The 13,361-nt window shown below is 36.3% G+C and overlaps 1 protein-coding gene across 1 annotated transcript; it reads left to right on the forward strand.

Moving 5' to 3' along the window:
• Positions 1-4,992: 4,992 nt before the first annotated feature.
• Positions 4,993-11,374, forward strand: LOC105038945 (uncharacterized). The gene is made up of 6 exons (XM_010914880.4): positions 4,993-5,561; positions 8,338-8,449; positions 8,581-8,752; positions 8,832-9,028; positions 9,150-9,288; positions 11,095-11,374. Exons 1-5 carry the CDS (start codon positions 5,086-5,088, stop codon positions 9,270-9,272), a joined length of 1,080 nt encoding a protein of 359 aa, XP_010913182.1. The 5' UTR covers positions 4,993-5,085; the 3' UTR covers positions 9,273-9,288; positions 11,095-11,374.
• Positions 11,375-13,361: the final 1,987 nt, after the last annotated feature.

The raw sequence follows: 13,361 nt of genomic DNA on the forward strand, positions 1-13,361 counted from the left end.
TTTAAATCCTGTTTTTTCTTGCACCATCCCTGGCTTTATCAGACAAGCTGGCCCCAAGTATCTTTTCTTTTTCTTTGATTGAAGTGAGGCCTGAAGGCATAGATTAAGTAAAACCAAATAGCCATGCAAGTCTTCCTGAATGATGAGTTGAAGGGTCATTGTTAGCTGCTCAAATTCATGCCATGGAGTGGACCGAGAAGATGAAAGAAACCATTGTTTGTTTAGGGAACTGAACTGAAAGTTTAGTGATTGCTAGAGACTTTCTGACTGTTGATGAACTTATGAAGGTAGCATCAGCCTCCTGCAACAAACCAGTGTTTACAAATGACTACTCTTTGAAGTTGGATAGCAGCGTTTCTTGCATAGACAACATAAACCTCTTTGATTTTGCTTCCTGCAGTTGATTAATTTGGGTTTTATCGGCATCCTTTTTATTTGTTTTTGTCGTAGATCATATAGTTAAAGTGCTGCATGCCTTTCAGGTGTTTGGTTGTCTGACAAAACCGCTCATAGGCATCCTGCTACCTCATCGTGCACGAGAAAATAACCGGCCAGACAATGACTCCACAAATGATGATGTCACCCTCCCCTTGCTCTCGCTTGAAGGTTCTGCTTCCACTGCTATTCTCCAAGCCAAGGACAGGTTATCACTGCTGCTTGAAAGGCCTGTCCACACCATACATGCCTACTGGAGGAGATTTGATGACACGTATATGAGGCCAGTTTTCGGTGGACCGATTTAACCTATGGACGAGATAAAATTGTAAATCCCTTAGTTCTAGTCTGGACTCCCATACCGGACAATATGGCACTTCTGGGCTACATCAAGACCGGAATTAGTGGGACAGGTTTGCAGCATTTTGAGCAGGTGTTTACTTTATACGCATGTCTTTAGACCATGGCTGACAGGTTATGATACCTATGAACCTGTTGCATTCTGCAATCAACTGCAACATGGGATGTCTCTCTTGTTTAGAAGTTGATTTATCAAGTAGAAAGCGCTATATTGCAAATTATGATTTTCATGTGAATGTGCTTTTTGACAAGCTGGAAGGTCTGATAATTTATTGTTCACAGCAAGGATCCCATGGCTTTATCCGGTGAGCTTCTTCAGCATAATCTTGGGCATAAATGGGTATTCGTTTGTTTGGTTTTTCCTTTTCTGTGATTCAGAAAATGGTCGGATATGAACATGAGCCACAAAATATTAACAGGTCTCGCCGAGCATATTAGATTCTTGATTTACATCAGGGAGAGCAATGCCTTCTGTTACGTGATGCAAATCGGCAATGGATGCGGCAGGCTTATCTTGAGATCTTTTATTTACTTTTGGTCCTCACTATCTTAATAATAAAGTCTAGATATCTGAAACCAGAAGAACTCCGAGGCCAGCAGAGGGCTGTGAGAAATGAATAGTTCAAGCACTGCAACCGAACTCCATTTTGTCTTTACATGAGAACATGGTTTGTTAATTACGGCCACTGTGACATTGCAGTAGCTGTTCTAGTGGTGTTGGAGATAAACTGTTCTACTTTCAGAAGGCATTTTTACAGTGGTTATCATTTTGGCCGCTGCTCCACTATAATTGTCATCATGCAACAGAAAATGAGAGACCGTTATTTGAGAATTTCATGCCACTCCTCTTGAAATATTGAACTAAAAATTTTATTTTTGTTCAAAAAGCAAATATCTATATGGGGAAACGAGGTATGATGAAATAACTTATTTTACTTTGTTTCTATTATTAGTGCTAACGAACATTATAGTAGCTATAATAATTCTATTCCATCCGAATTAGGCAGATAATGGCCACCATTTCCATTATGATGGTAAACAACTATTTTGGTGAGGGTTTGCATTTGGGGATGTATTATTGATGGCTTGAGAAATATTTTTTCCATCCTGTAGATAATCCAACTTTGGTTTTTAACATTTTAACCTTGTTATAGGCTTCACCTTGTCGAGTTTCTACTACCACTCTACTAACATTTTTGTCAAGAGTTTCAGGTCTTCAGGCCTTGGTAAAAGGACTTATGACCACATACTTCAAATTTTGCCTGTGTCTGGTGTTGACTGTGTCTGGTGTTGAAATCCTTACAAGCAATAACAAAAGTCAGTCATGGTATTTGAACTCCAAGGCCTGGAAAAAGAAGTGTTTCTAACTCGTGAATTGCTTCATCAGGTACACGATGCTCAGTTGAATGAGTTCCAACTCAAAAACATTCTTTCAACAACAACACCAAAATTAGAGAAATTTATGATCCAAAACAAACAAAAGTAGAAGGGTGGAGATGAAGGCTTCCCTCGTGCACCTGATGAAGAGATGAACTAATGAGCACCAGCACCTGGTCATGCAAAAATTTAGTGATATCGAGGTTTTCTAGGCTGTCCTATGTAAAACCCCTTGTGTCAACCCTTCAACTAGTCTCGGCAGCTGATGTGCTGATTCTACTTCAAAATTGACATGAGGATTTTTACGTGGGACTCCCTTGGAATAAAAGTATTGCGGGTCATCTTGTTAACTTAGAACTGGTTGCTGCGCCGCCACCGCCGAGACGAGTTTAAGAACTAACAGAATGATTTTACATATGAACGCCTATACGGCACATGTATCACTTCCAAGTTTCTATTCTAACCTGCAATGTGGGGAGCTAGTCCGGTGATTCGAATTGGATAGAAGAATTTTTGAATCAAAATTTAATGATCTCTTGACCGATAATCATAATAGGATTTATGTGACTATGAACTTTTTTTACAAAATATCATCTATTGATATTATTGTAGTGTAGAATAGAAGGCATCGTTAATCTTGTGAGCTAAGAGAGATTTTGGTTTATACAAGAAGAAATCATTCTTTTCAAATGAGATATTTTCTAAGAACAAAATCATGAAATCAGTAAGTTAAAATGGACAATATGTCATATACCAAGTCATGAATTTTTGATCACAACAATAATATGTCAGGTAAATAATCATCCTTACAACTATGAAATTTTTTCTATCCATACACTAATCTGTAGTAAAAAATAAGAAAACTGATATCTCGTCTATATACAAATTTTTTATTTGACTGAGGATTAGGTTATCACGTAGAAAAAAAAAAAAAATACTAGCCCTACGTATCTTTCTCATGTGAGATTTTTTAGAAAGGTAAAATTATATTTTATGTATCGAATCACGAGCCCTTGACCAGCGATAGATACGATCCTAGCTGCACCCAAGCGTCCAATTTACTCTATCTCTGCTCTGTGGTATTTATTCTGAGCATGCTCTCTGTTCCAAATTGTAGTTAGAATTCCAAAGAGGGATCGATGTACCATGCATCTAATGACAAGAAAAGGCATCAGAAATATAAAAGAAACAAAAGGCATGAGGGAGAAAAATGGGTGCGGTTCTTGTTAATCCAAGAGACCGCGTAGAAGGGTCATAACCACGTTTCGTGCCCATTACATCCACCGTCATCATCACCATTTTAGGTCGAGTTGTACGGGAAACATGACATGAAGGGCCAATGCGCATGCAGAGAACTCGCAGGTCCAGGATGTTAACGGAGACCTCAAACTGGAGTTACGTAAGAAGGCTTCGCAAGTCTTCCACGTCGGCGGAGTAGCTTAGGGGACGGAGCATGGGACCTCCTTATCAAGAAAGGCAAAGCAAGATCAGAAACGACAAATCGGACAGAAAGGGACATCCTTTTACGTCAAAACTACCAGGCACCCACCTCGTGCTAAAACCTGTACAGTTTGCTCACCACCCGGTGATTAAATATGTGGGCTTTAATAGATTTCCTTTTTTTTTCTTTCCTAGAAAGCATTGTGGTCTAATTTATAAAGGCCTTCTCATATCTAATCAAGATATTATAGAAGAAGGTCTCCCATGATTGTTGTACTTGCCTTCAAGCCTCATTTTATCACATATGGAAAAAAAAGGGTTAGCTAAAAGATAATCAGCTAATATAGCCCAAACAAACAATAGAACTCTTGAGTCCTGACATAGACCAGCATAAATTACATTACTCTATGTATGGATCTTATTAATTATTTTTAATGATTGGGATCATTTATGAATTCTTTTCTAAGTATTCTTAACATTACTTATTAATTAAACCAGCTTTTATTCAATAAAATATCTAAATTTTTCAAATTAAATTTATGAAAGTACAATATCGATGACATTTCATTATAAATAATTATTTAGGACTTCCTAATCAACTTTTTTTTTATTTTAAAAAAATATGATTTGTTTGTTATGATAAATCTACCACTTTTAGTCTACACATATCTATTTATTTATTAATTATTAACAAAAAGTTTAAATTTAGAATTTTATTTAATTCTTAAATTAATAGAATAGATAATAGGATGGTTTTTAGATATGTTTAACAACTTATTTTGATAGTTCAAAACTGTCAATAAGGATGATTATAACTGAACAACTAGATGCGGAATGATTTTACATTAATCAAAATTTGGCCACATCTAATTTGCTTCCATAATGTTGAACTATATACAATCATTTAGATATATTAAGGATATGATGCATAATTTATTTTTTTAAATTTTATTTTGAAGTAAGGTTTTACTAATCTAAATTGATATCTTTCTTTCTATGACATTAAAGTTGTTTTATTTTTTTTATCAAAAAAAAGTTGTTTTATTTCTTCCCTATCTTTTTTTTTTTTTTTTTTGAGGCATACAACAGCAGGATGGTCAAAGTAGGACCGGTTTTTATTCTCTAGTGAAATATAAATTCCATAAGCTTCTCGGTTGAGACGCTGAGGTAATCGCACGGCAGAGTAGCCGAATCCTGGTGGCCTGTGGGACGGAATTGCAGGTACGTCCCCTCGTAATTGCCCATAGACGTCGAGGGCATTTCCGTCAATCCATTTTATTTAAGAGAGAGAAGAGAGAGAGACAGAGATAGGGACAGAGACACTGGGGAAAGAGAGAGAGAGAGAGAGAGAGAGACAGACGGAGGGAGCAGGGGAAGGGCGAAGGATTTGATTTTTTTTTTTTTTTTTTTTTTTGCCTTCTCTCTCTTTTTTTTTTTCGCCGTTAAATCTCCGTTAGATGCTAGTTGGTGGCGATGGTGTCGGACCAGGAGATAGCGAGCTGCGTGGAGTCTCTCCTCCGGCAGTCGGGCCCCTACGCCATCGCCTCCGTTAACGGCGTCGTCCGGGAGTTGGAGGCCAAACTCGGCCTCGACCTCTCCCACAAGGCCGGCTTCATCCGCGACCAGATCGACCTCCTCCTCGGCCCCCCCAAAGACCGTTTTGCTCTCCAAACCCCCCACCAATTCCACCCCCAGGCCCAACCCCTCCACCACCCCCGCCCCCAATTCCAGCCCCTGCCCCCGGCCTCCTCCTCCCCCTTCACCCAGCTCCTCCACCACCCAGAGCTCTCCTTCCGCTACCCCCCGGCGCCCCTCCCAGCCTCGGCGGCGGCCCAGCAGCAGCTCCGGCAGCAGCAGCATCAGCAGCTGCAACAACAGCAGCAGCACCAGCCTCCGCTGCTGCCAGTGCCGGCAGCCCCGGAGCATGCCGCGCCTTCCCAGAAAGAAAGGTGACTCCTTTTTGCTTCTTTCTTGCCCAATTTTGAAATTAGGGTTTTGGTTGGTGTGAAAGCTGCGTGCTTTTTAGTGCCTAAAGTAAAGTTGCGTCCTTTTTTTTTTTTTTTTGAATAAAAACAATGTATGTTATATGCGGTTGATGAGACGGAAATAGGTTTTTACTGGAGTTGTGGGTATGCGAGGTTTGGGCGGGGAAGTTGGAATTTTGGAAGATTGATGCTTTGTGTTTTGAAAAGAGGTACCATTTTGCATTTGGAGTTCCGCAACCTGGAGATGGTTAAAATGTATAGATTTGGTGGTTGTAAAATTTTGGATTTCTGTATCTAAAATAATATTTGTTGGATTAAACTATAGACTTTAAACCTGGGTTTACGGTGAATAATTAAATGATTCTTCTTCATTATTTGTGGACCAGTGCTTATGCACATGTTTGGTTGAAGAAAAAGGAATTTTACTGCATCTCAAAATTTGGCACCCTTGGAGTTGTGGAATATATGGAAAATGGAGAGTTCGATTTGGGAGTTCCTTCTTGTCGTATGAACACTTTGATTAGGTGACGCTTTATACTCCTTTTAGAATTTGAAGTGTGAGAAGAAACCGGATGGCTGAGAGGGTGGTTTGTGAATAAATGAAAGATGCGTGAGAGAGGGTTATTTGAAAATTAAAGCGATAAAATGTAAGACATGTTTTGATGACATCAATTGCTAAAATGAGATGGAAGATCGCATACAATACTAATTTTGAGATGACTATTATAGCCATTGGAAGTTGGTGCTTCGTAGCAGAGTTGCAGAGGCTTTGAGTTACCCTACTGTGTTAGGTGGGGAATAAAATGCAGTGGGAGTTTGATGAAGACACGAACAAGATTCTAAAAATTTAGACTTGGTATCGCTGATGATTGAACAAAAGGAACATGTTGATCCACTTCTAACCATAAAATTGATTTGAAGCAAGGTGGACGAAGTGGTTTGTACTCTTGAAGTTATTTATGCAATTGCAACTTAAAGGTAAATATCTTAAGTCAACAAACTGAATAGGATATCGATTGGTGTGTCCATGTAGATGTTATATGACAAAATGGGGACATATTGTAATTTGAGTTGTTGGAAAGTGATTTGGAGAAGTGTGCTAAAATTAGCATGAACAAAATTAAACTTCATACATTCAGAGAACCTTATGAGTTTCATTGCAAGAGAATTAGGTAATATTAAACCGCATGACTGGTATAATACATGCAATAGAAATTAGAGGGCTTCAAATGTGGGATGATATTGTGTTGAGGGATTGGAGAACAGCATGGACGGCCCAAAAAATTCAGGGTAGAAGCTTTAGGATGGTAAACCAAGAAAATGGTTGGGCAAATCTTTTAGACTGATAGAAATTCTAAAAGGAATTTCAAAGTTGACTAAAACAAATTAACTAGTCTTGTTGAGATCACCAATTGACAAAAAATGTATAAGTTCTTTTCTTGCTGAACAAAGGAAATTCCAAAAACATGCATAAAAATGTCCTTGTCCTTTTTCTTCTATTTGCGAAGATTTATGCCATCTAAAGCCTTTATGTCTTCCCCTTATAGCAAATATCATACTTATCATTGCACAACCTACTGATCCGCAATGGTTATTCAGTTTGCGTGTCATGTCTCTAACAAGGAAAACTTTAGTGGTCCAAAATTAAAGCGTCTAATGTAAATTCTCTATAAGTAAAGATGAGGGTCATGATTATAATTATTTACGCCTCCACTTTTTTTCTTTTTTTTTTCCTTTTTGTGTGTGTGTGTGTGTGTAGATGCTTAAAATGAAGATTTAAAGAGAAAGAATTGGATCAATATCTTATGGTGATCTTTTGAAAACAAGAGTTTTTCCTTGCCGTCACTCCAATCTGGTGTCACCCAATAGATGTGGTGAAGCAATATGTTGATTGGGTTACTGGCCTCCAGAGACTCCCTACTGATGGTGTGAATCAGGGTGAAAGACCTGTCTTGAGGGTGAAGTATCGTTAAAGTTTCTTATTAGGATGTGAATGGTAGAGGGGCATGTTAATACATTTGACCAACTACAAAGTTGATAAGCTCTCTAAAACTATTTAGAAGCAATTTTGGGCTGCGTGGTTACAGCCATGGCTGCAAAATCAGTAGGGTGGTGGGTTCAGCCTCTGACTGTTCGGACTTCTATTTTTCTTTTAAATATCATTTTTGTATAGGTGACTGGATGTTACATGCTAGTTACCTCTGTGTATTGAATTTAATGTCCAAGATTTCTTCATCAGTTTTAACTTCCATGTAGAGCATGCAAACTGATTTTTCTGCCACTGATGTGATGCTTTTAAGGAAGATACTTTTTCCACCAGGTAGGTCGAAGTATTTTGTAAATCTAAAGGGTTTTAACAATTTCAAGCTTGGTAGTGAAAGTATTTTGTTTTTGTGGATACATTCTTTTGTTTGGATTGGAAGTGTTGGTTTGAGGAACCTTGAAAGAAGAGCTTGTTTTCATCTTGCATTCGCCTTTCCCTCCCCCCTGGGTGGAAGTCTTTCATTTGTAATTTTATTTGACTACATTGTCTTCCTGTCATTTTATCAGTCTCAATCTCTTGTTCGTACCCAAAAAGGCAAAAGGTGTTAGATGGGCGAAGGCCACTCATTTACTAACAACAAAAAGGCATACCTTTTACCCAATATGCACTTAAACTACAGGGCTTTTGTGAAGACATCAATGGCATTGCTTGGTTGTCTGATGTTGATGTGTTAACCATTTGTGATTTATGTTTCAGTGCTCCTGCTGGAGTTAAACGAAGAGGTGGACCAGGGGGTTTAAGCAAAGTTTGCGGTGTTTCACCTCAACTGCAGGCCATCGTTGGTGAGCCGACTATGGCAAGGACTCAGGTTCCTCTTTCTCCTGACTGAACATTTTCTTTCGAGAAGTTCATCTTTTTCAAAGCTCATTTTTTGAAAACCCATACTCAATATTTGGACTTGTTTAAGGATATCAAAGGTGCACGTGTATCTTGTTTCAGATTGTGAAGCAGCTGTGGGCATATATTCGTAAGAATAATCTCCAAGATCCTAATAACAAGAGGAAGATCATATGCAATGATGAACTCCGTTTGGTTTTTGAGACTGATTGTACTGACATGTTCAAGATGAATAAGTTGTTAGCTAAGCATATAATACCACTTGAATCTACAAGTAAGGCTTTTTCTTTTTGTTTGTGTTGTACAAATATGTCACAGGTGATTAATACTCAGATCTGTTTCAACTTTTGCAGGAGATCCTGGTCGAGACTCTAAAAAGTTAAAGACTACCGCTACAGAAGTGGTTTCTGCAACAGAACCTGATGCTGATCAATATTCGGTTGTTATATCTGATGCACTGGCTAATTTTTTTGGAACTGGTGAAAGGGAGATGCTTCAATCGGAGGCTTTGAGGCGTGTTTGGGATTACATAAAAAATAACCAGCTGGAGGTTAGTCTTTTCTTTTGAGAAATTTTTCTTTGCCTTTTTTTTTTTTTTTTGATCTCCAGCAGGTTTCAATAACTCTTGGTTTAATTTCAATTGTTTGTTTGTTTAATGTAATTTTTATCAGGACCCTATGAACACAATGATAATTTTATGTGACTCCAAACTTCAACAACTTTTTGAATGCGAAAGCCTTTCTGCCTTGGGATTATCAGAGATGTTGTCGCGCCATTTGTTCAAGCGATCCTAACACATGCTGTTTACTGGTTACATAGTCCTTACTCCATTCCTGATATGCACATATTTTCTCCAAATTTTGATTTGCTAAATGCTTTCTGTCTTGGCACCATGCACTTGTTTATGTTTGACGCTGGATTCTGGGTACCTGAAATGCTTTCAGAACATCAAGGAGATCAATTTACTTGTTTCAAATAGGTGAAAAGCCGTTGCAGTGGGGGACTTTCTGTTGATGGAAATATAATTCAGCAATTTCTGAAAATGTGTATTGGATTAGATTATTGTGCTTAGAATTCTTGAATTTCTGAGAAACTGTCATGAAATCAATGCTTCTGATGGTTTTAATAGCGAGTTTGGATCAGTTTCTAAAGTGAAAGAGAAAAAGGAACTGGAGTAAGAGGGAAAGTAATGAGAAGATAAAATACAATGAGAGGGATAACAAATTGTTTTTTCATAAAGTTTCACCATAATATCTAAATCATTGGTTGACTTCTCTCCTTTTGCTGTTTAAGTGATTTAAACCTCAAGAAACAAGAATCAAGTTTAGACCCTTAATCTAATCGATTTAATCTTATTTTCCTCAATGTACAAAGCAATCTAGAACTAGATCTGCAGAATTGTGAGCACAATTTTAGCATCGATGGAAAATGCATCCTTTCAGTTATTTTTTCAGAAGAGCAGCAGACATAAGATACTAAAAACCTAAAACAATGCATATAATAAATAAAAAAGAGAAAAGTAAATTTAACATAAATATTCAAACAAATGTTTAATTTAAACCATCATCTGAACTTCAGATTACATCAGATTATGTTTAGAAACATGATAGGCTATGCAGCTGAGTCAGATTTTATAAGTTTTCACAAAGCCTAGATTATTTTTGGCCATAATGTGCTTTCATAGAACATGTTCTGAAAAATCAACTATGAGAAGTTTCTTTGCACTGTCACGGATTGAGAGAGAATCATATCAAATGATACTTTGCATCATGTAAACTAAACAGTTTATATGCATATAAACTATGGAAATATCATGTTTGAACAACGAGCACATTGTGATCTCCAATATAGATGATGTTAGTAAGTATTTGCCTATCATAGCATTGATGTGAATGATAGGCTATAATATCCAGGACTTGGTTTTCTTGAACTTTGTGTGGATTGTGGAAACTTTGATATATTGATTGCATTACGAAGTGCCAGCATTCTTATTTTTCTTGATGAAGTGGGGGTGTAGAGCTGCCACTTGGTTCACTATCCTTGATATTGCACCAATTTTGCTTCTAATTCATTAATTTGGAGGCTAAAGTTAGACCCAAGAACCATAATATCAGCCACCAAGAATAAGCAATCAAGTTCTGCATGTTTATCTCTGTAGTTTATTCCTTTTGTCTTCTTCTTTTCCCCTTTTTTAACACCTTTATTGGTCTTGAAAAATCAGCAAGTTTGGTGTTCATCTTTTTCAGAATCAATCTTTATATAATTGTTCAAATCAGTTAATTTGTGAGAACAACTCCCCAATGCGATTGCATTCCTTGGAGCTCTATTTCATATATGTTACCTTCATTGAAATGATTAATTCTTATGTTTTTTCATCATTTAATATGCTTATGATAGAAAGTGCAATTGCCGAAGTCTGTTCTTACTAAAATTAATGCTTTAAAGTTTTTAACTTTCGTGGCTGACTAGCTTCATTCTTGTTTGTGTTGTATAGTTGAGTTTTACCTTGTTGATATGATACATGTGTTAGATTCTTCGTAGATAATTTCAACTGCTATGGTTGGCATATCGGAAAATAAAAGAAATAACAGGCGTTCTTCCATCTTTTATGTGCAGATGAGCAAGTTCAGTGGCATCTAGGCGATCTAACAATGTAACAGATACTGATGAAAAAAGATCATTTTGTTTAATGTGTTTTGATTGGTTGTATTTTATTATGTTTAACAAATTGTTTGTTTATGGGCAAGATGTAGTTTACTTTTTCAGTAGTGGCAAGAAAATGATGATGGTTGATCTCATAGTGTCCCATTCTAGTCTTGTTGAATATTATCAGTCTCTTACTTCTGTTGTTATCTGAAGGAAAAAGAAATGGAAAAATGATTACCTACTTTGGGAATGATCAACTCTGTTTGCAAATGTTCTAGTTGCACTCTGCTGTATTATCAAGAACACCTGAGCATCATGCTTTTTATATGAGAGTGATGTAGGTAGCACAAGTCTGATCATCCTCTCTTGCTGCTCATAATGTTTCTTTGCCTCTACAAGCAAGGCAGTCCTCACTGTGTGGCTGAGCTCCACAAATAGCAATACATGATATAGTGGTGTCGTTGCATGGAGGTGACATTCATGAGGCTTATTTTGGGAGAGTTATTTGGGAAGATTTACTTGTTAACAGATGGCAAATAAAGTAGCTATACAGCTGACTATTCTATCCCGTTATCGTCATAAGATGTATGTAGGTGTATAAATACATGTGTATGTGTGTCCTGCTCCTCTGGTTTATTTAATTTGTCCATCAAGGTTGCATTTATGAGTGCTAGAATACTGCATACTGCACACTAGTTATGATTCCAAGTATTTTTCTTCTGTAAATAATAATCATTGGAGGTTGCATTTGACATATGCAACTGCGTGTTGTTCATCATGTAAAATAATTTCTGATATACTGCCTCGCTGATTTAAATATCGGCAATTAAGGCAGCAAATGAACTGTAAAGATTTTGTCGCTTCATCCTGTTTGATTGTTCTTTTTGTTGTAGCATAGCTTTTTATTCTTCTTGGATTAGAGTAGTTACTTTTTTCTGCGATTCTTGTGAAGTTTTGTCCCCTTTTTTTTTCAGTTGAAAATATTAAAATGCTGTTGCATTTTTGTAGTTGTACCTTCTTGCTTATCTGGAAATTTCATCGTATGCACCTGAGTTTGTTTTAATTTCTATTACAAACGAGAAATTGTTTGGACTTTTTGTTTTATTTTAAAAAAAAACATTTTGATAGTTCTTGCCATCTTTTGCTACAGGTATTCTTCTTTTAACTAATATATATGTTTGTTGCTTCATTTTCACTTTATGTTAAAATTTTACAATGGTCAACTCTTTAAATGTGTTTCTCCTGAAAAATGTAGCTTTTCCCTTAGCACATATATTATTTTGGGTGATTAACTTTTGATTTTCTGAAGGAATCCTTCTCTTCCAATCTTATAAGAATTTTGGTTGTTATTTGCACATTCCAATCTCCTATTTCAAATTCTGTGTTTTTATAAAAAAGGTAATTACTTTTGTTGTTTGGTTTTATAAGTTCTAGTTTATTTTTTTATCATTACCATTGTTCTTTTTACTTTTCTTTAAATTGAAACAATTACTTTCTAGCATTACTTTTGCAAGGTTCTCTTTTCCATTTCTTTTATTCCAAACATATTTAAGTTCAAATGATCTTTCCCATTCATATAAAATTATATTCTCAAATTTTTTCTCAAATCATTTACATTGTGTTATTCATGAAAAAAAAATTCCTCCAAATTTTCAGAACTTGGGTTTTTTCCACAAATCATTAGATGTTACAGTTTTCAGAAGTTCTGTTCTTGAATTTTTCTAATGTCACATTAAATTCTTTTTTTTATGAATATCTATTTCTCAAGTATGCTAGCTGAAATAATTGTGTTTGTTTTGGATGATAAGTTCTTGTTTTTCTTTTAATCATTACCACAGAAGTTTTACTTTTCTTTAAATCGAAACAATTACCTTGTACTAATACTATTGCGGCATTCTCTGTTCCATTACTTTTGCTTCATATTTAGCTTCAAATGCTCTTTCGTAATCGAGTTTCTGGTTTTCTCCTCAAATTTAAATGATTTGTTTTTCTTTCAAAAAATATTTTTTTCCAATTTTTTATAAGATCGGGTTCTTGGATGTTTTTCTCAAATCATTTAGATGATGTGTTTTTCACAAAATAATGTGCGAGTTGAGATAATTATTTTTGTTGCTGTGGATGGTTAGATGTCCTGGTTCTTTTATCACTACCACCTTTCTTGCTTTTCTTCAGTTGTAACTATTGCGTTCTTCTAATGCTCTTGCATGGTTCTCTCTTTCAATATTATTGTTTCAAAT

This window comes from Elaeis guineensis, chromosome 1 (assembly GCF_000442705.2).
Source record: "Elaeis guineensis isolate ETL-2024a chromosome 1, EG11, whole genome shotgun sequence".
Classification (NCBI taxonomy): domain Eukaryota; kingdom Viridiplantae; phylum Streptophyta; class Magnoliopsida; order Arecales; family Arecaceae; genus Elaeis; species Elaeis guineensis.

Bases quoted from the DNA above. Each gene is read 5' to 3' on its own strand.
- LOC105038945 (XM_010914880.4), top strand. From the start codon at position 5,086: ATGGTGTCGGACCAGGAGATAGCGAGCTGCGTGGAGTCTCTCCTCCGG. The intron at 8,753-8,831 runs GTAAGGCTTTTT...CAACTTTTGCAG, and splicing joins AATACCACTTGAATCTACAA to GAGATCCTGGTCGAGACTCT. The intron at 9,029-9,149 runs GTTAGTCTTTTC...AATTTTTATCAG, and splicing joins TAAAAAATAACCAGCTGGAG to GACCCTATGAACACAATGAT.